This window comes from Coturnix japonica, chromosome 9 (genome assembly GCF_054131305.1).
Source record: "Coturnix japonica strain WE chromosome 9, WE-NBRP24, whole genome shotgun sequence".
Lineage (NCBI taxonomy): Eukaryota > Metazoa > Chordata > Aves > Galliformes > Phasianidae > Coturnix > Coturnix japonica.
The window spans coordinates 9,868,593-9,890,731 of NC_140671.1; the positions used below are offsets into that span (position 1 = coordinate 9,868,593).

Here is a 22,139-nt window from a genome sequence, read left to right on the forward strand (position 1 = left end):
AGTCAACACTTCAACAGGCCATGAGTTCACATGATCTCTGTCAGCTAATTCTGTTTTGCTTACGCACAGGGCCAAGCACACACACTGCAGCAGAGCGAGTTGCACTGGCATATCCAACAGTGCCAGTGGGCACAACATTTTCAACCTCAGGGAGAAGAAGAATGTGAGGAGTAGAGGTCTTGCTACTCAGCACAATCTTGTCTTAGTTTCACTGTTACTCACTTACCACTTGACTATCTGAAACGATCCCAGACAGCTTTTATCTTCTCGCAGAATTTTTAGACAGAGGTCTGCAAAACCAGATTTAGCACATAGTTACCATCCTTATCACAGCTATTGGGTAAACTCTGAAACCACCCCAGCTATCCTCCCTTTTTTGGATAAAACACTTTATCTGGAGGTTCTTCCTGAACGGAAATGTTGGTTTTCCACTGAGTCCCAGGTGGGCTGACACAAGCTTATTGCTGCATTTTCAAATGTCAAAGACTTTCCTCAGATGATCTGGGTTCTGACAGAAGAAGTAATAGAGTTACAGCTCAATTCTGAACAACCAACAACTTCCCTTCTCCACGCCCACCTACTCTGGCATTTCCAAACAACACCTTCACTTCTGCATTCAGACTTCACCAACATCTGTGTGAGAGAAACAGCTGTAGAATACAACAGAATAAATGACTTCTGATATTTTCATGTAGTTCCTTCTGCCTCTGTTTTCAGGAATTCAGAATGGCAAGAAGAAACACATCCTGCAAGTGAAGTGAATTAGTAGCACCTTAGGAGTCAAATAAGGAGCCCTCAAAAGCACGACCATGTCAGATGTTAACATTCATGATAAAAAAAAACAAACTTGAAAGACCTGATATTTGAGCAGAAGGACTGGTGGCTATTCAGGGTTTCCTGTGCCTTCAACCAAGTCCATGAAGTGCATGTAACCATGCTTCAGGATAACTATCAGCTTAAATGAAAACATGGAGATAGACTGCAATAAATGGAGCCATCTCACACCCCACTAACATATCCCAACTGAACAGAAAGATGCTGAAGAAGCAAAACATCACCAACTGTTAGTATGGAGGAGGCTCAGGGGAGACCTTATTGCCCTCTACAACTCCCCAAAAGGAGGCTGTGTCAGTTGAGCTCTGCCTCTTCTCCCAGGTAAGTAGTGACAGGACTAGAGGGAATGGCCTCAAGTTGGTTCTCTTGTTAGTTCTGACCGATCACATGCAGTTATGTAAGCTAGTCAACTTTCACAGACAGAAAAAAGCAATTTTACTTTCTATCTAACAAAGAAAACTGAAAATTTGAACCCCAAGGGCTCAAAAATCCAAAGGAAAACAACATACACCAATCTGAGCTAATTTTTAAACACTCAACAATTTCTAAGTCCAGCTCCTGACCTGAGGCCTGACTCAGAGGGCTGGCAATAGTGAGGAACAATTATAAAGCAAAAGAAACATGAACAGCCATGAGTTGCTAGTAGCTCTAGGCCATCTTCTGTGCTCTCTATCTGATGCAGAAGTACTATCTGCATCAAGACTTGAGAAGGCCTGTTAGCTACCTTCCCAGCAAACTCAAGTCATACATACACAACTGGAAGGTAATCTGTAAAGTAGATAATTGCTAAAATATAGTGAGTATGAATAAGAATTCTGAACAAATTGCAACGTTTACCATCCAAATAGCGAGTTCCATAAGAACTCTCAGGGAACAGCCCTCTCAGGTATGTTATGCAGGAGACAGAGATGGCCAGAAGTCTTTTCACCAGTGCCACAGACTGCTGCTTCGTAGTGATTTTGTTGGGGAACAACAGAGATTCCTGAAAAAGAAGGCCAAGGATTACATTTAGAAATGAGTCCCAGCAGTTAGATAGAAAGGGAAACTTTAAAAGATAATTTTAACATTTCCCTGGTCTTCGTATTACTCATAAGGTATTTCAAGGTGTTATTGACATGATTTATTCAGATGCAGACCACATGGGTCATTATTTCCTCTCTGATATGGCTTAACATTCCCACCCCCTCCATTGCCCCTATGCATCCCTTAGGAACAAAAGTGCATATCATTTTCTGCCAGCTCTGCTCTGAAGTTATTTGTGGAGTCAAGCAAGTGTGTGTACTGCTGAGGTGTTCACTTCCTTACCAAAGTTCACTGCCTGCCACAGCTTTTTGTGAGCTCTGACAGCAGACCAAGCCTGTCAGCACTGGAGGCAGACCTAGTTTTCACAGCGATTTCAACACGGAGACGTAAACAGTACTTGTAAGATTGGAGCTAATGTAAATACTAAACACTGCATGATTTAAACAGGAAAAATCCCAGTGGAAAGAACACTAAATTTAGTCCCCCTATTAGGTCATTGCCTTACTTCCTGCTAATGAAGTTCTGTGCACACCTAACGAGCCTTTACTTATTTAGCCAAATATGTCAAAACTCTATGCTTCCTGGACTCATTAAATTGGAAATACCTGCTTTTTAATTCAACTAAGAACAACACAAAGTCTTCCCAGCTCAGAAGGCACAGACACACCAGGCTCAAAACTGAGAAACATTTCAAGGTCTTTACCTTAGAGGTCTTATTCTTCTGCCTGCTCATTAAAAGCTGACAGGTGGCCATCAGGTATTTCAAAGATCTGTCTTCCACTTGCAGTCAAAACCTGAAAAAAAGACATTAGACATGAGACACCTGGAAAATACATGACCATTGCTGTTCTCATCTTCCTTAAAGAAACACATTCTTCAGGCTTATTCGGATCTCAGACCTAACTGCAAAGCAAAATGTGGATACTCTACTGCACTGGCTATAGGAGTGCAGAAAGAGAGAACTCCCACTATTCACTGGTAAACCATCAAGGCTATTTGAATTTCAGGGCCACAGCTGTACCTGATGTCAGCCACTGCTCTTTTAAACTGCATTTCTCATATTCCAAGCCTCAATGTTAATTCCTACAACCATTAAAAAAGCGCGAAGGGGGAAAAACATGAAAGAACTGGAAGTCTGCCAGCAGCAGCCAGTATTTTAGCAAGAGTGAGCAGGAATTATATTAACATCAATCTTGGCCAGAGCAAATGAAGGCACCACATCCACCCCCACCTGCCGGCTGCTATTAGGCCTCACACTGCACCTGCACCCAGCTCAGCCCTGCACTGAGGCAGCTTACAGCCATAAAACCCAATTCAACACCCGTGTGCCAGCAAGGTTTTAAGTATTTAAACCATGTTTCACTCAGTGCTCTCTGCCCAGCTCTGGAATGCAATTCAAGCAGAAAAATGTCTGCTTGTGGGCCGATTTCAGAGAGGAGGAGAGAGAACGCAGTGTGTTTTTCTACAATGTAGCCTGTTTATAATCGATTTATACACAGTGGAAAAGCCACCTAGGCCGCACTCAGCGCTTTTAGGCCTCACAACAGCCAGGCCGCAACCAGACGCTGTGGAGCAGAGCGCGGGCTGCCCTCAGCGCGGCGCCATCTTGGGGCCGGCCCTGCGGCTGTGCGGCCTGGGGAAGGGCTGGTCCAGAGAGCGATGGGAGCGGCCTGTCAGCATCCGATAGAAGAAAGAAGCGTAAGAAAGAACGGACAGGCTTTAGCGAGGTCTAATGTGGTAGAATCATAGGCTGGTTTGGGCTAGAAGGGACCTCAAGTGTCATCCAGTTCCCACCTCCTGCCACAGCTGCTGGATCAGGTTCTACATCAGGCTGCCCAGGGATGGGGCGTCCACAGCCTCTCAGGTGCCACATCTCACACAACACTGTTCCAGCCCCTCACTGCGCTCAGTAAAGTTTCCTCCTGACATCTAATTTCAATTCCCCTATTTCAGTCTACCCCTGTAAAAAGTTCATTTTCTTTCTTATTTCTAAACTCCCTTCAAATACTGGAAGGCCACAATGAAGTCTCCCCACAGCCTTCTCTTTTCCCGGCTGAACAAGCCCAGCTCCTTCAGCCTATCTTCATAAGAGAAGTGCTCTAGCCCTCGGATGATCCTTGTGGCCCTCCTCTGGATAGGACAAGAAGTAGTTTCAAACTAAAAGAGAAGAGTTTTAGACTGGATATAAAGAAAATGGTTATTATGCTAAGGGCATTGAGGCACTGGCAGTGGTTGCCCAGAGAGGTGGTGGGTATCCCTTCCCTGGAAACACCCAATGTTAGAAGATGGTGCTCTGGGTCCCCTTTTATTAACCAGTACCTTATTTACAGTATCATAGACTGGCTTAAGTTAGAATGGCCCTTACAGCCCCCTGCCCTGGGCTGGTTGCTCCCACCAGCTCAGGCTGCCCATTGCCCATCCATGGCCTGGAGCATTGCTGGGGATGGAGCACCCACAGCTCTCTGGAGTCTGGGCCAGCACCTCACTGCCCTCTGAGTGAAATGTTTCTTCCTAACATCTCAACTGCCAAATAATGTAGAATAAGACTGTAATGTGGAATAATAAGAATAACCTGCCTAAACCATTTCTTCCCATTCACAGAATCACAGAATCACAGAATGACCCGGGTTGGAAGGGACCTCAAGGATCATGTAGTTCCAACCCCCCTGCCTGGCAGGGCCACCAAACATAAACCTTTACTAGATCAGGTTGCCCAGGGCCCCGTCCAACCTGGTCTTGAACACCTCCAAGGACGGGGCATCCACAACCTCACTGGGCAGCCTGTTCCAGGGCCTAACCACTCTCCTAGTGAAGAACTTCCCCCTAACATCCAACCTAAATCTTCCCTCTTTGGTCCTGCCATTCCCAGGCATTCTGTAAGTTTTTCTTTTCATCTCATTGCAATTTCCAAACTCTATTCCAGGCAATCCACTGGGGATGCTGCTGGATGTACCCCAAGACTGATCTCTCAACTCTGGGAAACTTGGACAGTTGACAATGATTTGTACAACTGCTATGGGCAGCCACCATGTTTTCTGAGTACCTGTGTTTTCCAGGCCCTTTTCTGATCTCTTTCCAAAGACCTTTGCCCTATTTCAGTCCGCAACAGCTGCTGAAAAGCTCCTCCCCACAGGAGGAGGAAAGACAGGCTTCGTTTTCAATATACACAACGTTAGAAGAAAAACATGATGCAGTGAAGGCGATAGCTGTCGGGGTGACGTGCTGGAGCTTTGCAGTCATGTTTACTTTGGCTTTGTGCAGACTCAGTGCTACCTGCAGGCTGCGTCACGGCTAGGACAGGTGCCAAGCCTGGAGTTATAGAGGATTCAGCACAACAGCACAGCAAGGCCAACAGATCAGCCTGCAGGAGACACGGAAATGCCTGTTGCAAGAAGAGAAGCTGAGACCCTCTTCCAAGAGCGGCCTGAACCTGGGAACCCGTATCTGGAGGATGCTTTGCTTCGGAGTTACCTGCAGGCACACCTTCCTCCCAAGGTCTGACGTGTGTGTTTGTGTGTGTATTTACACACTCCAGTTCTGACTATGTCACTGTTTATGAACAGAACCTTTCTTTGAGCCCTTTTGTGCCTTCCGTGTTTAACTGGGGGGAATTCAGCAGCGTTCCTTAAAACTTGTTGATGTGTGTAAGGGTGAAAAACACTCCCGGGGCATAAGCAGAAATAGAAAGGGCCTTGCGGGGTGGTGGGTGTTACTGGAGGAGTGTTTGGAAATTGTCAGTACATGCATTTGTTGTCATCCAGTGTAAGAAATTCCTGAGAAAGGGGGAAAAAAATGGAGGTACATCCCAAATGTGCTGTGCGCTTCCCCTCCCCGCTCCCTGAGGAAGAGGGATTTTCAAGGAAATCCCTTGCCAAACAAAGTAACAAGGCTGATCTCAGCTGGAAGCTGAAGAGGATGCAAAGGCCCTTTGGGGATTGCTGCTTCTCAGCAACAGTCTTTGGCTTTTCTGAGTTGATTTTCAGATCAGTACAGAGCTGCAGGGCACAGAGAGGAGGAGCAGGAGCCCACGCTGTGCTGTGAGGTTGTGTCCTGCAGGAAGCCCTGGGCTCACTGCACCACCTGTGCTCTGCCATTCCCCAGGGACTACAGCTTGTCTCACTTGTTGAGGGCCAGATCTCACGGAGCTGGATGTGACCTCTGTGTTTCATTGCAGCAGAAGCAGAGCCCGTAAAGCCACTGTGAGTAAAGGAGAGGTATCCTGGCTGCCAGCAGTGCTCTTCCTGCCCCTGCTTAGTCTGTGGGTTAGGAAGGTCTTGCAGTCTTGTGGGCAGTAAGAGTGTGACAGCAGCACCAGGAGCTTGCTATTGGCACTGCCGTGATGGAAGACAGGAATGAGGCATTCCTGAGCACCACTGTGCCCTTCCCAAAGGAGGATGCTCCTAATCTGCACATGATACTTCCCATTTCCTGAAGAATTAAGAGGGTCAGAGCTGCTCTGCACCCCTTCCTCAGAGAGACAAAGTGACTGCAATACCCACCAGAAGATCAGCAGATCTCCCTTACATTTCTGCCTGTGGTCCCGGCGGGGCAGTGTTGCCTCGCTCTGCTCTCAGCCTGCAGCATTGCCTTGCCCGCAGCCCGGGGCTGCTCTCCATGCCAGCACCCCCCTCTCCTGTCCAGGTCAGCAGCAGCAGCCGCAACTTGGCTCATCGCCCTGAAGCAAACACCACTACAGTGGACGCTGATTCCTGTTGTGCTATTTACCTGTGTTTAGCAGTGAACATAAGAGATTTCTCTGGAATGGAGCAGGGGATTTCCTTGTTTGAAGGTGATTTCTGGAGAGCACAGCAGGAAGCACCGTGTTTTTCTTAGCACAATTTTGAGATATCCCTTGATCTTTGATCCCGCTGTAAAGAAATCTCAATATAAAGGATCACGTGTTCATCTCTCACTGTGTTTTCACTCCATATCTGGGACATCAAAGCACTGACTGGGGTGAAGGAGACCAGCCAGCAGATGCTGTTGGTTCATGGCTGCAGCCTGGAAGCTCATGGTTTGCAGGTGCCCCCCACGTCCTGTTGTGTGGTTCCAAAGTGCCCCGGTGGCAATGCCTTACCTACCAATGTAGGAGCTCTGATTTTGTTCTTGTCCCTTGGAAATAAACACAGCCAGGTGGACAAGACAGTGGTTCATAAGGATGGTCAGGGCTAGACAACGCAATAAGCCTTGGGGGCATGTATCCAGCGCTCATGTGGCTTTTAGGCTTGTGTTGTGATTGCTGCACTGCTCACCTGAACCAACAGTGTGTGTTCTGAGGATGGAGACTTCCAGAGCACAGACTGGACAGCGTGTGCTGGATTCTCATTACACACAGCAGTGGAAGAATCAATCATACGGGATGGAGCGTGATGAAAAGTCAATGCAAGGGGCAGCAGGGAAAGGAAGCGGTGTTTGTATTTCTTCAACGGCAAATTAATGCGTTTTATAATTGCACCATTCAGTCACAGCAAATATGGCATTCACCCCCACAACTGCAATTATTGAGGAGGAAATGAGCATCTTGTATGAGTTTAGAGAATAGCAATTTTCCTCTGTTGAAAATTAATCTTGTTCAGGTGCCCGCATGACCCCCCATCACAGTTTTGGACATATCTTTGCTAACCACCCATGCTAGGGGCTGCATTACCCAGGTTTAACCATGTCTAAGTCAGGTTGTTTATGTCTAAAGTTCACCAGGCTCTGGCTGCAGACAATGAAGAGGAGCAAGCACCTGCAGAGGGCAATTCTATCACCTTAACATGAGGAGCTGCAGGTGATGGTTTCTGTCCATTAGCCATGGACACACTCCTGTGTCCAAGCCAGCCAAGCCTGGCTAAAATGAGAGCTAATGAATTAATGAATCCTCTGAGAGTGTTCGGGGAGTGGAAATTTGAGTCTAGACACACCCTGTGTGCAAGGCAGAAGCTCAAATCAGGGAGGCATGGAATGGCTTAGGTTGGAGGGGGGCTTAAATACCATCTAGATCCAACCCCCTGCCATCGCTACCTCTGGATCAGGCTGCCCAGGGCCCCATTCAGCCTGGCCTTGAATGCTTGCAGGGATAGGGATGATTGAGCCCTTTTTCTTTTCTGATCCGATAAGGAGTTAACTAGTGATTTCAGTGCAAGTTTTTCTATAGAGATGAAGGATTTCCATTTTTGGCACCTTTTTCCTTGGCATTCTTTTCCAGCACTAAATCACAGAGTGGCTTTGGTTGGAAGGGACCTCGAGATCACCTCGTTCTCACACGCATCTGTGTGGCTCTCAGCCCTGATACAACAACTCTTCTGTCGTTTGTGAAACCCGGAGATGCTGCCAGAAGGAACTTGAAAAAAACGATTTTGAAACAAAAATGTGACAGCTGAGCACAGCTGTGCCAGCAGAGGCCAAGAGACAAGCAGTCCTACTGCATTACAGAGCACAGTGAGCCAAACGACAGGAGATCATTAGTGCCCAGAACTACATGGCCAGTACTTTGCCATTCCAATTAGCACCGAGGCCCCTTGACTTCCAAGCAAGTACTGAAAGATTCTTGTTGCTTCACAGGTACTGGAGGAGGTGAACCAGGAGCTGGAGGCATTTGGAAACCGTCTGCTAACCAAGATCAGACCTCTAGGATGGGAATGTGAGTTGAATCCCCCTGTATTTCGGCAGTACGATGCCTGGGGGCAGCGGGTGGATCACATTGTCACCTGCTCAGCCTGGAAGAGGATGAAAGAGATTGCAGCAGAAGAGGGGCTGATTGCTGAGGCCTACGAGAGAAGATACTCCAACTGGAGGTAAATGGGTAGAGCAGGAGTGACTTGGTGTCTTGCTGGTGATTCTTAGCAGGCTGCATTCAGCATCTGGTAGGACTGAACTTGTTGTGTAATGGATAACAACTGATGCATGGGCAAAAGCACACCTACTGCTGTACTGAACAGCAGTGCCTGTCCATTTTAATGTTCCACATCAGCAGTGATAAGGTGTAACTAATGGCCTACAGTTGATCATAATATTCTTTGATGTCACTTTCCTCGTTCTGGGGCCTGGCTTCCCTGTGCTGCTCCAGCTTTACATGCATTACCTGTAACAGAGAAGTCTGGAATTTTACTTGCAGTTTCATTGTGTTCCAGCCTCTGGAGACAGACCCAGATTTCTTATTTTTAAGAAGTTTACTTGATATGCAGCAGATGGCAAGCGGCGCCTTCCATCCAGCCCCACACCTGCAGTCCCTCTGGGACCGAGAAACATTTCTGCTCCACTTCTGCCCTCACGGCTGAAACTGTTTCTGCTCTCCTAGAAATGAGTGGCCTAACAAACCCATTTAGCCCATTTTTCCCCCTCTGTTCCTAGTCAAGACATCCTCCTGCTGCTGAACTGCTGCAAAACCTGTTTTCACTCTCTCTCCCAGCCGTGTGCACCAGGCTGTCAAACTGTACTTGTTTTCAACCGCCTCTGGAGGTTTCAACTGTCCACTGGCCATGACTGATGGAGCAGCCAAAGTCATTGAGGTACGAGCTGAGCTGCTCTCTGAGGACACAGCCCACGTCCTGGCAATGCTGGCCAAGGAGCAGGGAGAGCTGATCTGCCTTTTGGCTCAGGACGTGGCCCTGCCTTGCTCTGTGACTCAGCTCCATCTCCTCCCACCTGACGTTCTGCTTCAGTTACAGGCTGTGCACCCAGGCCAGCTTTTATGTTTGCATACAGTACCTGCACAGCGAGGCCTCTACTGCATACAAATCTTGTAGCACTGCAGTAGCTGGAAAATTGTCCCACCTTTCTTACTACAAGGTTCAACAGCCTTGTTTTCCCATCCCCTCTATGAAGCAGGAGTTAAAGGAGTTGAGCCAGGTCCAAAAGAGATGGATGGATCCAAGCTATCAAGGCTTCCCAGACTGAAGGTCTGGCTATATTTCAGTGACACCCTTTGTACTATGTAACTAGCTAAGTGGGGTGCAGAGGGAAGCTAGGCTAAAAGTAGCTAGCATTGGGCATTCTAACCCAAGAGAAACAAAATTCCACAAGGGAATTACCTTTCCCTGGAGCTCTTTGGATGCTGGTGACATCCAAAGATGTACACAGATATACCGACACTGGTGCTGCCCTGGAAGCTGTCTGTCCAGCTGTTCAAGGTGAGTAGGGCTGCCCAGCACTCCTCAGCATAACATGAGTCTGCACTTTCCGCATCTACACTCAAGCCAGATGGTTTCACATTGTCAGTAATGCAAGCAGATGCACTGCAGTGCAGGGCAGTCCTGATTGCAGACAGTCCATTCTGAGCCTGGTGGGGATGCTCGTAGGACAAGCCAGCGTTAGTTAAGTTAAGGCAAGTGTCCGATTCCATCTACTTTGGTATGATTTTAGTTTCTTTTCCCTCCCCCAAAACAGTCACTGGGCTTTCCTGCATCTCTGAAAAACGCTTTTGACCATCTGACATCCCGTGACCCTGGGAAGTTCTGGACCTCTGGCCAGTGGATGACCGAGCGCAGGGGGGGCTCTGATGTTGGTATGTGCACTGGGGTGGGTAGCAGCCAGGTGTGTTAGGGCTGAGAACGTGAAGCCATCTAAACCCTACACACAGAGCTGCATTTTGCCAACAGAAGGCCCAGCCTCTATGCACTGCTGCACTGGTACAGAGCTTTGGTCCTTGCTCAGATTGCACACTGATATTTAGCTCTGCGATCTAAACCTTGAGCAATGCAGTCAGACCCATCCCAGGTGGGATGGAGGGAGCATTCTCGACCTTCAGCTTTGGTCCTTGGCAAATGGTTGCAATAGCACGATGGGCTGGGAAACCTCAGGACCCCATTGCAGAGACAAATTATGGGAAGGGTGTCACCTGCCTCTGATGGAGCTGCAGTTGGTTTCCCTGTTGGAGAAGTGAAAGAATCAGCTGTGGAGGGAGAGCTACAGAGCTGAACATCACTGTAGGACTCCTGATGACGGCATCCCTTGTGGTTCTTGGCTGAGGTACCTACTAAAGAAATGGAGGCATTGTATTAAAAACCACAGTACATTTTGCTTACAGAGCACTGCCATTACCATTGTTAGATTGGACTGTTGCTGGGAAGACTTGTAGCTAAACAGAACATTTTTCCTTTCTAGGGCTTAACTCTGGCTGCATTTCTTATCCAGTGTCAGTGAAAGAGATTAGCAGCTAATCCATATTTCATCCAGATAGCATGGGGAGACTTAAAGAGGGCTGCTGCTTAAACTGAAAATCAGCATCGATTGATACAGAAGTTCCTGTAAAGCCGTGATCTTCTGCTCCTTTCTTGCAGCTAATGGCACAGAGACAGTGGCTAGAAGGCAGCCAGATGGTACATATCATCTCTATGGTTTTAAATGGTTTACATCAGCTGCTGATTCTGATGTGGCATTAACCCTAGCCAGGATAGAGGATGCTGAAGGACATGTAAAACAGGTCTGTTCTGTGGTGGAATGCCTGAAGGAGGTGGGGAACTTTTAACTTTGTTTCTTTCACTGTAATGAAATCCTTTCTGCATGCCTTTTTAATGACCCCAGGGTTCTGGAGGGCTGTCCCTGTTCTTCCTGAGGGTTCGAGATGAGGAAGAAAAGCTGAACGGTATCCAAGTGCAGAGACTGAAAGAGAAGCTGGGCACACGGCAGATGGCAACAGCAGAGCTGTGGCTAAATGGAGCTAAAGCAGAGCTGGTGAGTGAGGTTTGCCCGTCCTCTTGGGATCCAGCAGGCTTGGCAAGGCAGGCCACGCATGGAGGTGTTGGCAGTGATACCACCTGAAGAAGTGGTGGCATCTCCATCACATTTGTGGCTGGCTGCTCATTCCTTAGTCCCCAGCAAGGCTCTGTTGAAGCTGTGAATAGCTCAGGGAAAATCACACAGGAGAAAAAGAAAGTAATCTTAAGCTGGTCATTTCCCTAATGCACTTACATTAGCCCAGCTGAGGGAGCGTTCTGTGTACATACAGGTAGAGCAAGCAGCCAGGAACCAGAACTGATCATGCTGACATGGTCTCCACGTCTCTCTGATTATGCCATACAGCTAAAATGAGACAGCAGTGTTCTAAAGCAAGTAGATCTCTCTGCCACTGGAGGATAGACAGAGGCAGGGTGGATGGCCTGTATCTGTCTGCCTGTAGGCACAGCACATCTAAGAGGGAGATGCTTCAGCTCCAACCTTTGTTCATTGGTGCTTTCAGATCTCTGCAGAAGGTCGTGGAGTGGCCTCCATCTCCAGCATGCTGAACATAACTCGGATCCACAATGTCATTGGTGCAGTAGCTTCCATGAGAAGGTGAAGGCAGCATGGATCCCCCAGAGCTGAAGGAACAGCTTATGAGCACAAGTTTGCAGTGCTCAGCATTGCCTCTGCAGGCACCGGTCTGGAAGCCAGCAGTGCTAGAGAGAGCTGGCCTTTGGGTGACCTAGGCTGGAATACAACACCTTGTGCTGTTTGTATTCTCTCTAGGATGATCAGTCTGAGCAGGGAGTACGCCCTGAAGCGGGTTGTCTTCGGGAAGCTCCTCAAAGACCATCCCCTACACATGCAGACAATAGCCCGGATGGAGGTAAGGCTTCCAGGAGCAGAGCTGAGTCTGGAAAAACAGGAAGAGAACAAGGATCCTCAGTGGCTTGAAAGCACGGCCAGCTGCCTCTATGGATATCGGGTGTAGAGAGCTGGGGAACTGCCATAGTTTACTGGGGTTTGATCTGATGATGAATCTGGCTTCTCTACTGCATCGTAGGTTATCCTAAGTAACAACTACATGGGAGCTGGTCTGAGAGGGATGCCAGAACTCATGCATGCTTCCACTGTGCTGTGGCCTCTGAAGTTGGTCAAAACCATCAGCTTCCAAGCGAGACACCACAGTCTCCTAAACCACAGTTAACAGACTTGCAGGGCTGATGCAAACTCATCCAGCAGCTCACACAACAGGACATGGGGTCTGTTCCCACTGTTCCATTCCCACTGAGCTCAAAGAATTCCTGAGGGGGCCCACTTCACATTCTGAGGGGGGTTTGCTGTCACAGCGCACCCACACAGTGCTCACCACCGAGTCTGAGCACAGCCTCCAGGTGTACATTCCATCCAATGGGATAATGGTTAAATGGTAGAACAGAGTGGTATGAATTGGAACTCCGGCTCTGGGCCTTGAGGGGAATTTCACACGTGGGCCTTTGCTCTCTGCAAAATGTCTCACAGCTTTGCCTCATGCTGAGCTGTAGCAGCCCACTGAACCCACAGGCAGCTTCCTCCCACTACCAGAGCTTCAAAAAGAAGGAACGCAGTTCTCCTCCTCTCACCCATCCAGGCACTGCTTCTTTTAGCTGGTGTAACACCGCTCTTTCTCCTTGGGCTGCAGCAGGTTCATGCAAATATTTAAACAGGTATTTAAAACTCTGCATGCAGAGTGGAGCATGAAGGAGAGGGAATGCTACCCCAGCAACTGCCTGTCACATCTCCTAGCCTGTAGCATTCTATGGCCAGAGCTTCACCTCCAAAAGAAAGGCCAGATCCCATGTAGACCCATAGGAGCTACAAATCTCCATCTCCCAGTACTTGGCACACTGCAGCTTGCCAAGGCAGCACGTTGCTCAGCAAGGAAACAGTCAGACTTTGCAGATCTGGTGGTCAGAGATGATCAGATGTGCAGACTCGCGTCCTTTATCATTTGAAAGAGTGTGGTAATTGTGGCCTGGATACCTGATAGAAGCTTTGATAAGGCTCCTGTCAGTCCTAGTGAAGTGGCATTGGCCCTTTCTTTATACTGGGCTGCTTCTAACACATCATGCATTGCTGGTCATTGGTCTTTGTCTCTGAAGACAAGATTTTGGTAAGGGACTGTATCTTACTGCTTCCAGACAGTCTCACAGCACCTCAGCAGCCTGGGCTGGAATCAGTCTGAGCTCAGGACCCACTCCAGCAAAGCTCCCTCCTTCTCTCCATGCAGGTGCAGACACGAGGGGCTTTTCTTCTGCTGATGGAGATAGCTCGGCTGCTTGGATCTGCAGAAACCAACATGGCAAGCGAGCAGGACCAGCTTCTCTTGAGACTGCTTGTGCCAGTGGCCAAACTATACACAGGGAAGCAGGTATGGAACAAGCAGTTGGTTTGTCTGGAGGAGGGCTGTGTGTTCCAAAGAGCTGGAAAAGGTGTGGGTCACAGCCAACACAGATGGCAGCAGTAGCACGGGGTGCAGGCAGGGAGCGACTCATCTGCAGGGCCTGCAGCGTGATGGCTGCTCAGTGCTAAGGCTGCATCTCCCGCTGTGTAATGAGCAGCCTGCCTCAGCAACTCAGTGGGACCCAGGCAGTCCCATCCTGGCAGAAACTGCTGTGTGATGTCAGAGGTTTCTGTCCGCTTTCTCCCTCTGTGTATTTTATATTATGTCAACTCTACTTTTTTGCAGGCTACTGCCATTGCTGTTGAGGCAATGGAGTCTTTTGGAGGACAAGGTTACATGGAGGATACAGGCTTGCCAGTCCTGGTTCGTGATGCTCTGGTAAGAAAACAGCAGGAAATCTCCTTGTGCCTTACCTCATCCCCATAGTCCATCATGGCTCCTGGTACAGACAAATAAAGACACAGTCCTCCCCTGAGCAATTGGGCAGATCAATGCAACGGGACAGGTATTACAACAAAGGTGTGATGACAAAAGGACTGGCACAACAGAGAGGTTCTATGAAGGAAGGGAGGAAGGAAAGAAGATTGCTCACCTGTATCAGAATAGTCCAGGCTCACAGAGGAGAGCTTCACTGAGGAGGGATCTCCAGGAAGAAATCCCCCAGTGGCAGTCAGCCCTTCAATGAGGTCTGAGAGGTGCAGCCAGGCTCCAGCCCTTCCTATCACACAGCTGAACTGCCTTCACCTGTGCTCCCAGGGCTGACCGGGTCCTTTCCCCAGGTGCTCCATCAGTGCTTCAGGCCATGGCTCAGCAGTTCCCATACACCCCCAGGCTCACTTCCCTTGCTCTCCTCACCACTTCTTTCCACATGTGGTCATGCAGAAAATCTTTGGACATTTCTCCTATCTCCTGTAATTCTGCCCATACCTTTGTTGCCTCATGTTCCCTATTTATGACTGCAGTATCCCCATACAGTTCCTTCGTGCTCTCCCGCAGTCTCTTCTATCACACAGGTGCTGTCCATATGGGAAGGAACAACCAACATCCTATCGCTCGATGTCCTGCGGTCCCTCACCAAGAGCCAGGGGCAGGCGATGGCCGTGTTCATCTCCACAGTGCAGGTGAGCCCTCGGCAGCACACCACTAAGTGTGATTTGACACAGTCTCAGTGTTGGTGCTCCTGGCTGAGTCTGCTGGACAACATGACCAACCTCAAGGCTTTAGACAAGCGCTGTGAAGGGGTTCCACAAACCTGCTTTTAAATCAGCACTTGGAGAGGCAGCACACAGGCAGTGGGTACCAGGTCCCAGTGTATTTTTAATGCGAGTCACCTCCCTGAGCCCTGAGCTCAGCATGTTATGGGGGTTGTGTTGTTTTGCTCTGTTGTTTTTCTTTAAGCTGGAAAAACAGCACAAATCTGATATACACACAACCTTCTCTTAGGGCCGCCTGCATGGCAGCTTCCTATTTTTATCCCCGCTCAAAAGATGGAAAGAGACAAAGGAATCCCCTGCTGCCTCCTTACAAGCGCAGCTCCCTGCCCTTACCCACAGGCTGTTCCTTTAAAGGTGCCCAGGCAAAGGCAGCCATGGAGAGTTCAAAGAAGCTCAGAACTTCCTGAAGGTAAATGAGAGCCGTCTGGATTGATAGGTGCCATCAAGGGGCACACAAACCAGCCTGGAAGGTGTGATCACCAGAGGATATTCCCTAAGGAATTAAGATTATTAATTGAGGTAGAGCAATCCAGATTACATCAGCACACAGTGTATGCTTAGGAATCCTAAGGTGCTGGAGTTCAGTACGTGCAGACATTGCTTCCCCAAACCCATGAGAGGTGAGAGCTCTGAGCTGCTTCTCTGCCTTCAGCACTGTTTGCCTTTGGGGCAGGGGCAGAGCAGAGGTGACACCTTTGTGGTCCCCATTCAGCACAGCTTCAGCAGAAGGGAGAACGTGAAGTGAACACAGGAAGAGGTGCACAGCACAGAGTGTGGCATTAAATATAACCTCACCTTGTAGGCTCTGCTGTATCCTGAAGGTGATCTGATCCAACCTCCAGGTCCTTCCGAACGCATTAACCAGAGCCTGACAGCTCACCGGGGCTGCAGTTGGGCACTGACCTCCAACACGAGTTCTTACCTGCACGAGTTCTTAGCACTGGCTCCCACCCAAGCTGGTTTGTGCCCCTTGGGTCTTTGATCCTTGCAGGCAACAAGTACTGAGCTGCTTTTACACCCCCTCATTGGCATTCCACGGCTTGGAGGGTTCTTTGGACTTTGTCTTGGCACCAGGATGCCCGCTTTAATGATGGGTTTTTGTATTCATACAGCATATCCTGTGAGTGTTCTTGTACTGCTTTGCCTCCAGCACAGAACAGCGCCCGGTGAGGATTGTGCCGTCCTTGTAGGGGCAGTCAGACAGCACAGGGCACGTTAGGCAGGGGGTGCTGGGAGTAGAACTGTTACAGGGAACAGAACAGGGTTTGGCTCAGGTGCAGCACTGGGCGAACACACCAGCACCCAAGGGCCTCGTTTCAGCACTTGAAGGGCCGTCTGGTCCCGCTGCCCCTTCAGGCGCTCAGAGCCGTCCCCTCGTTGCCCTCAGTGCTGTGCAGGAGCTGAACACGCCGTCCTTTCTCCTGTGGTTGCTTTGCAGAACAAGCTGCAGTTGGCTTCCAGCTGTGTGGAGCTGCAGCCCGCAGTGCAGTGGGTGCAGGACGCCGCCGGCCGCCTCGCACAGTTCTGGCAAGGAGCTGCTTTACAAGGAGCAGCGCCCATGGAACTGGCAGCAAGAGACTTCTCCTACTCCCTAGCACGGATCTATGCAGGTAGGGAGGACAGAAGCGAATGGCAGACCAGGAGGGCTGTGAGCCGCCCTGCTGTTCCCAGCTTCACTCCGGGTCAGGAGCGGAGTTGTAAGGAAAGCTCTGTCATACAGTGATGGAACAGTCTGGGTTGGAAGGGACCTGTAGGGGCCGCCTGGTCCCACTCCCCCACAGCAAACAGGGGCACCCGCAGCTCAGTCTGGCTGCTCAGGCTGCTGCCTCCACCTCCTCTCCAGCCGAGGCAGCTCAGCATGGGAAGTGCTGCTGAGCAGCTCAGCCATCACTTCTCAAAGGCACCGGCTGAAGCCCGGTTGCTCTCACACTGTGTTCCTTCACAGGGGCTCTGCTAATTGAGCACGCTGCTTGGCCCGGCTCCTCCCGCACTGATGTCTGTGCTGCTCAGAGGTAAGACAAACCTCCGGCTCTCAGCACCTCAGGTGATGTCTCACGCTGCAGCGATGCTCTGCCTGTGTGAGCTGCCATGTCACACCCAAACTTCACACCCCGGGTGGAGACCAGCAGCGCTCTGGGTTGGATCCCAGCAGCATCGCTGCCATTCCTTGCACGGGGAATCTCCACCCCACAGTGATGAGAAGCGTCCAACCTGGGAAGGCGTTAAGGCTCAGACCAAGTGCGGCGTTCTCCGTTCATTCAGGTGGTGCAGGCAGGAACTCTGCCCCGTGGCTGCGGAGCTGGGGAACGGCAGCTACAGCGCCGAGCAGTCATCCATGGACAGCGGCCTGGTGTACGGCAGCGCTGCGGGCAGCAGGTTGTGACTCAGGTAACAGGGAAACGCTCGGGGAACTCTGCAGAGCAGTGCGGGATGTTGTGTTCCATCCGGGGCAGGATGCGGGAGCACGGGGAGCTCCTGGTGCAGCAATAATGTTTCCCCTGCGCCTCCTCTGCTCCACACTGAGCCAGCCCAGCGCCCTCAGCCGCTCGTGTAAGAGCTCACTGCATCCAGACCCCGCACAGCTCTGCAGCCCTTCTCTGCACACACTTCATGCTCTCAGTGTGTTCCTTGTGGGGTTTTCCTGCCCTCAGGCTGATCTGTGCTTCCTCCCGTGGTGTCACCTGCAGACTCACTGCTGGGCACACCATCCCCTCACCCACATCATGGACAAAGGTATCAAACAACCAGCCCAAACTTGGCACACATTGGCTCTGTTTGCTGAGTGCTCTGAGCTCAATCCAACCCTGTTCCTTACCTGAGGAAGGCACTGGAAGCGCCCTGTGGTGGGTGCTGCAGTCAGAGCACACAGCAAAGCCCTGCACCAAACCTCACCCTGCAGCGCTCAGTGCTGCGTTACTGCCGGTGTGGATGCAGCCAAGGAGAGTCCATGGGAGATGCTGGGATGTTCTTAATGTGCTTCAGGCAAACACTGAGCGATCAATCATCATCACCTGCAGACAATGACTTGAAGCAGCAGCTCTCAGTGCTGACTGACGTTCATTATAAAGGAAAGCAATGAAAAGCTGGAAATGATTTACGTTTATAACAGCAAACATTTGTATTTTCTCATTCACAGAGCTGCTCTCCAGTGCTGCATGTGCTCTGATGGTGTTTTCCTGGTGGTACCTGCAGCCCTGGCTCACACTGCACAGCTCAGAGCCTCATTACAGCACACGGATGAAGCCCATCCCTGCTCACTCAGCTCCACGGGCAGCAGAGATGGGTAACAAAACCAGTCACCCATTGCACATCAAAGGCAGCACTGCTGCCCAGCGCTGCCCTGTAACAGCCCCGGGAGGGAATAATTCCAACCACATCACTCAAATTCCATCAACGCTGGACATGTCGGTACCAAAATTAAAGATAAATAACCCCTGACCTGCAGAAAAAGCTCATTCACTTCCTACGTGTGTCACAGCAACGCTGCCACTGATGCTGACATAAGTTCTGACGCAGGTTGGAATCCCATCCTGCTCCGCCAAAGCAAACACCTGGTGTGAGCTGTGCACTGTGTGCTGCTGCCTCACCTGCTGTGCCCAACCAGCACCACGGAACAGCTCTGCAGGGTCACGGCTCCTCCTGCACAGCCAGGGCTGCGCTCACAGCTCCTGGGGCTGCTGGGATGAGCTGCAGAGAAGCACTCGAGTACAAAAGGAGCCCCGTAAAATCAGATCCTGGAGCGTAATTGAAAACCCGCTGCTCCTCCGCATGTTTGTAACAGCACAACGTTACAGCTGCTTTATTTCAGCCCTGAAGCTGTAAGTACCACCCCCAGCCGTGAGGCGGCTCAGCACTGAGAGGAAGGAGAGGAGTGGAGCTGGCAGGGGGAGAAGGGGAAAATCCTCATGTTCCAAAGGCAAACGGAGCAGCTCGCTCTGAACAAGGGGCTGAACTACAGGGGGAGAAAAGCAAGAAACCAAGTGAGGTTAAACTCCACCCAGCGCCGCAATGCTGCCCCTATGGAGGGCAGGAAGGAAAGGCAAAGAACTGGGACGGGCGCTGCTGAATCTCCCATGCAAAATGCTAAACTTTATTCACTTTTATTTATTATATTTAACAGTTCTAAAGTATTTACTTCTCGCTTTGACAAAAATGAAAAATATAGGAGCACTTTACTCTCTGTAGGAGAGACAGGTTATATGTACAGCTATGGAGAGATACTGCTTCCTCCTTTACATACAAAGAAAAAATAATATTAATAAAAAAGTGCTTCGTCGATCAAAAAAAGACTAAGAGCCGCAAGCGTTTATTCACACTGTACATCACAGAGCCCAGGAACCCGTATCAAACCTCTTGGCACCTGTCCTTACAACTGCACAACCCCACGCGTTTCTGAGCCCGCCTGTTGCTCTCAGCCTCCGCTTCACACCCAGCTGCAGTGACGGCACCGCGCTGCGTTAGGAGCAAACGGACACAGACCGCGTGCAGAACCAGCTGTTCTTTGCTTTCCTCTCCTGCTCCCAGGTCCCTCCGTGCCCAGGACAGCCCCACGCCGTCATCTCTGCCCGCGCAGCCTCAGCTCAGAGCAGCGATGCTGGCACGGGGAGCTGCGTGTCGCTCCTTCCCCCTGCAGAACTTGTGAGCTGGTCTCTGTCTGATGCTGCAGACCACGATTGTGACGCTGCAGGGAAGAGCAGCCTCCCCTCCCAAGGATTGTTCGTTGTTTCTTTGAGCTCTGATTGTTTTGTCCTACAGAATAGTGCAGGTGTGAGCTGGGCCAGGCGGCAAAGCAGGACACGACCAGGTGCATCTCTCCTGCCTGGCTGCACTGAGCAGCACTGCTCTGTCACAGGGGAGAAGGGCCCAGGACCCACCGCTCGCTTACAGACTTATATTCAAGAGATCAGACTTTACTGAGGTGGCTTGAAAAGCAGCTCAGGCTGGGGCAGAAGGGAGGAGGGGAACCCATGATGTACTGTGAGCCCTGACAGAACCCTCAGGCAGCTCCTTCCTATCGGAGCACACTGCAAAAGGAGCAGCCATGGCAGAATGCTGCAGCACAGCACATCCCTCAGGGACCAAACACAGCAGGGGCACAGAACAGCTGCAAGTGCCTCTGCTCTGAGTGCCCTGACTGCAGCGGGAGCAGCAGGGCCGTGTCTGCAGTGGGAGCCGTGATAAGGAGCTCTGTGCTGCACAAACCAACCTACGGTGGGACGAGGACACAGATCAGGGCTGCCACTTCCCCACTTGGCTTTAAATAAGGAATTGCATTTACACAACTGCAGGTGGAGGTGTCTGCTGTGACACCAACCTGGCCCCTCCTCACCTCTCTCCATCACTGGGCGCTTCCTGCAGTCGGAGCAGCCCCAGTCAGCACCACAACCTGTGACCCCCTCACGCAGCGAGGACAGCTAAAGCCCACTCTAAGAACAGAGAGGGAGAGTGCTCTCGTGGGAAGGAGATTCCCATTTCTTCTATAGCAGCAACAAATTCCCAAACAGCAGTTTCTTGTTTGGAAGTAACAGGAGTGACTGAAAGCACAAGCGCTGAGGCTGCAGCCCTTCACCTTGTGCGCTGCCTGCGCCCATTCCCCTCGTCTCCTTTCCTCCATCAAATTGTCTGCAACGCAGTTCAGCAGTGGGACAGTGAAATACAACAGGGAGATCTGGTTCTGGAGCCAGCTCCCCTCCCACTTCTACAATCTTCCAGCAAACAAGCAAACACATATATATTATTATATATACACACACACGCAGGCGCGTACACGCACACACACACGGATAGGACAGAAAGGAAAGGGGAACAGCTGGAAGAGGAGATGCCCACGTGCCAGCAGCACGGCTGAGCTCCGTCCCACTGAGCAGCAACTCCTCACCCCTCATCCTTCCAGTCTCAGCCCACTGAGATCACACAGCTCTGCCCAGGAAGAGCCTTTAATTGGATGTGGCAGTGATGGGTTTGTCCAGTTCGAGATCAAGGCTGGCGCTGCTCGGGTGCAAGCTGCTGTAGCACGACTTGCAGACTCTGCTGGGCTCAAAGAGCTGCTGGCTGGGAACCGGCACCTTCTGGTTACAGCAGCTGGAGCAGAACACGTTGCCACAATTCCTTGTGTCAGGAACAGAGGAGAGAAAACAGAAAAGACCAAATTAGCAGCAGTTTGACAAAGGGACCCAGCTGAAGTTACGCTATTCATGGTGCTGCGGTGGGCTCTGCCCAGGGGCCGTTTGTCCCTAAGAACCAGGACACACAGACAGATCTCACTGCACAGCTCGGAGGTGCCGACACTGGAGTGTGAGGGGAGCTGCAGTGCACAACCACATCCACAGGGACAGCTCTGCTCTGTGTACTGCTGGAAGGCTGCAGCACGGAGCAGACACAGAAACCAGCAGAGGTGATGGATCCTCCCAGTGCCAGCTGTGCTGTCCTGCTGGACACAGCATCCCACACCTCATCACACAGGGAATGCCATGCAGTGCACAGCGCCATGCCCAGCTGTGCTCAGGGTTGCTCTCCTGCCAGCTGCTGGGCACACACTGCATGCAGCTCACGGGGTTAGGATCAAGTGTGGGAAGCGTTACCTGCTGCTCCTGCAGCCCTCCCTGCACACTGCACAGCCCAGCAGGCTGCTAAGCCCTGCTTACACCCAGCAGCTTCAATTGACCCTTCCCTGCCATGAGCCGGGGTTCCCAGAAGCCAGGCACTGACAGGGAGCAGTCAGCAGAGCAATCCCATTTCCCACTTCAGAGGGCTGATTTCTGCAGCTCTGCACAGCAGCTGCACACCCTAATGCTACCAACCCGCATCACAGCAGCCAGCTCAGGGCTGTGGGCTGGAATTCTGCTTCAGGAATCAGTCAGAAATTACTACTAGAAAAGCCAGAAGTGAACCCAATTCACAAGGTGTTACCTGTGCAGAAAAGCTGCTGTCAGCTGCCATTGCTGCTGTTCAAAGAGCTGTTATCCCACAGAAACTTACTG

General features: G+C 50.6%; 3 protein-coding genes across 33 annotated transcripts in view; 1 reads left to right on the top strand and 2 right to left on the bottom strand.

Annotated features, from left to right (window-relative positions):
- Positions 1–12,116, bottom strand: part of HORMAD2 (HORMA domain containing 2) — a 33,219-nt gene extending 21,103 nt beyond the window's left edge. For 2 of the 10 annotated variants that reach the window (XM_085508740.1, XM_015877990.3), the window contains exons 1-4: positions 3,369–3,456; positions 2,561–2,651; positions 1,672–1,816; positions 227–290 (exon numbers count right to left, since the gene is read on the bottom strand). In XM_085508740.1, coding sequence (XP_085364866.1) covers positions 227–290; positions 1,672–1,816; positions 2,561–2,611 — 260 coding nt within the window. In that variant the 5' untranslated portion in view covers positions 2,612–2,651; positions 3,369–3,456. Of the gene's footprint in view, positions 1–226; positions 291–1,671; positions 1,817–2,560; positions 2,652–3,368; positions 3,483–6,582; positions 6,645–11,997 lie in introns of those variants that run through there. The other 8 variants (XM_085508741.1, XM_032447891.2, XM_015877996.3 and 5 more) reach the window with 8 other exon arrangements.
- Positions 3,498–19,446, top strand: LOC107321257 (acyl-CoA dehydrogenase family member 11-like). Of its 3 annotated transcripts, XM_085508736.1 has the most exons (16): positions 3,498–3,584; positions 4,781–5,352; positions 8,404–8,636; positions 9,251–9,350; positions 10,228–10,345; positions 11,121–11,263; positions 11,365–11,514; positions 12,020–12,114; positions 12,289–12,388; positions 13,772–13,912; positions 14,231–14,323; positions 14,959–15,066; positions 16,598–16,769; positions 17,105–17,171; positions 17,353–17,547; positions 18,296–18,597. In XM_085508736.1, exons 2-15 carry the CDS (start codon positions 5,236–5,238, stop codon positions 17,540–17,542), a joined length of 1,827 nt encoding a protein of 608 aa, XP_085364862.1. In that variant the 5' UTR covers positions 3,498–3,584; positions 4,781–5,235; the 3' UTR covers positions 17,543–17,547; positions 18,296–18,597. The 3 variants fall into 3 exon arrangements, with proteins under 3 accessions (XP_085364862.1, XP_015733475.2, XP_085364863.1); XM_015877989.2 differs by lacking the exon at positions 3,498–3,584 and having other exon boundaries at positions 4,997–5,352; positions 17,422–17,547; XM_085508737.1 differs by lacking the exon at positions 3,498–3,584 and having other exon boundaries at positions 5,218–5,352; positions 18,296–19,446.
- MTMR3 (myotubularin related protein 3) overlaps positions 19,229–22,139 on the bottom strand; it is a 68,242-nt gene continuing 65,331 nt past the window's right edge. For all 20 annotated transcript variants that reach the window (XM_085508725.1, XM_085508722.1, XM_015877976.3 and 17 more), the window contains one exon: positions 19,229–21,267. In XM_085508725.1, the coding sequence (XP_085364851.1) occupies positions 21,096–21,267 (172 nt within the window). In that variant the 3' untranslated portion in view covers positions 19,229–21,095. The remainder of the gene's footprint in view (positions 21,268–22,139) is intronic.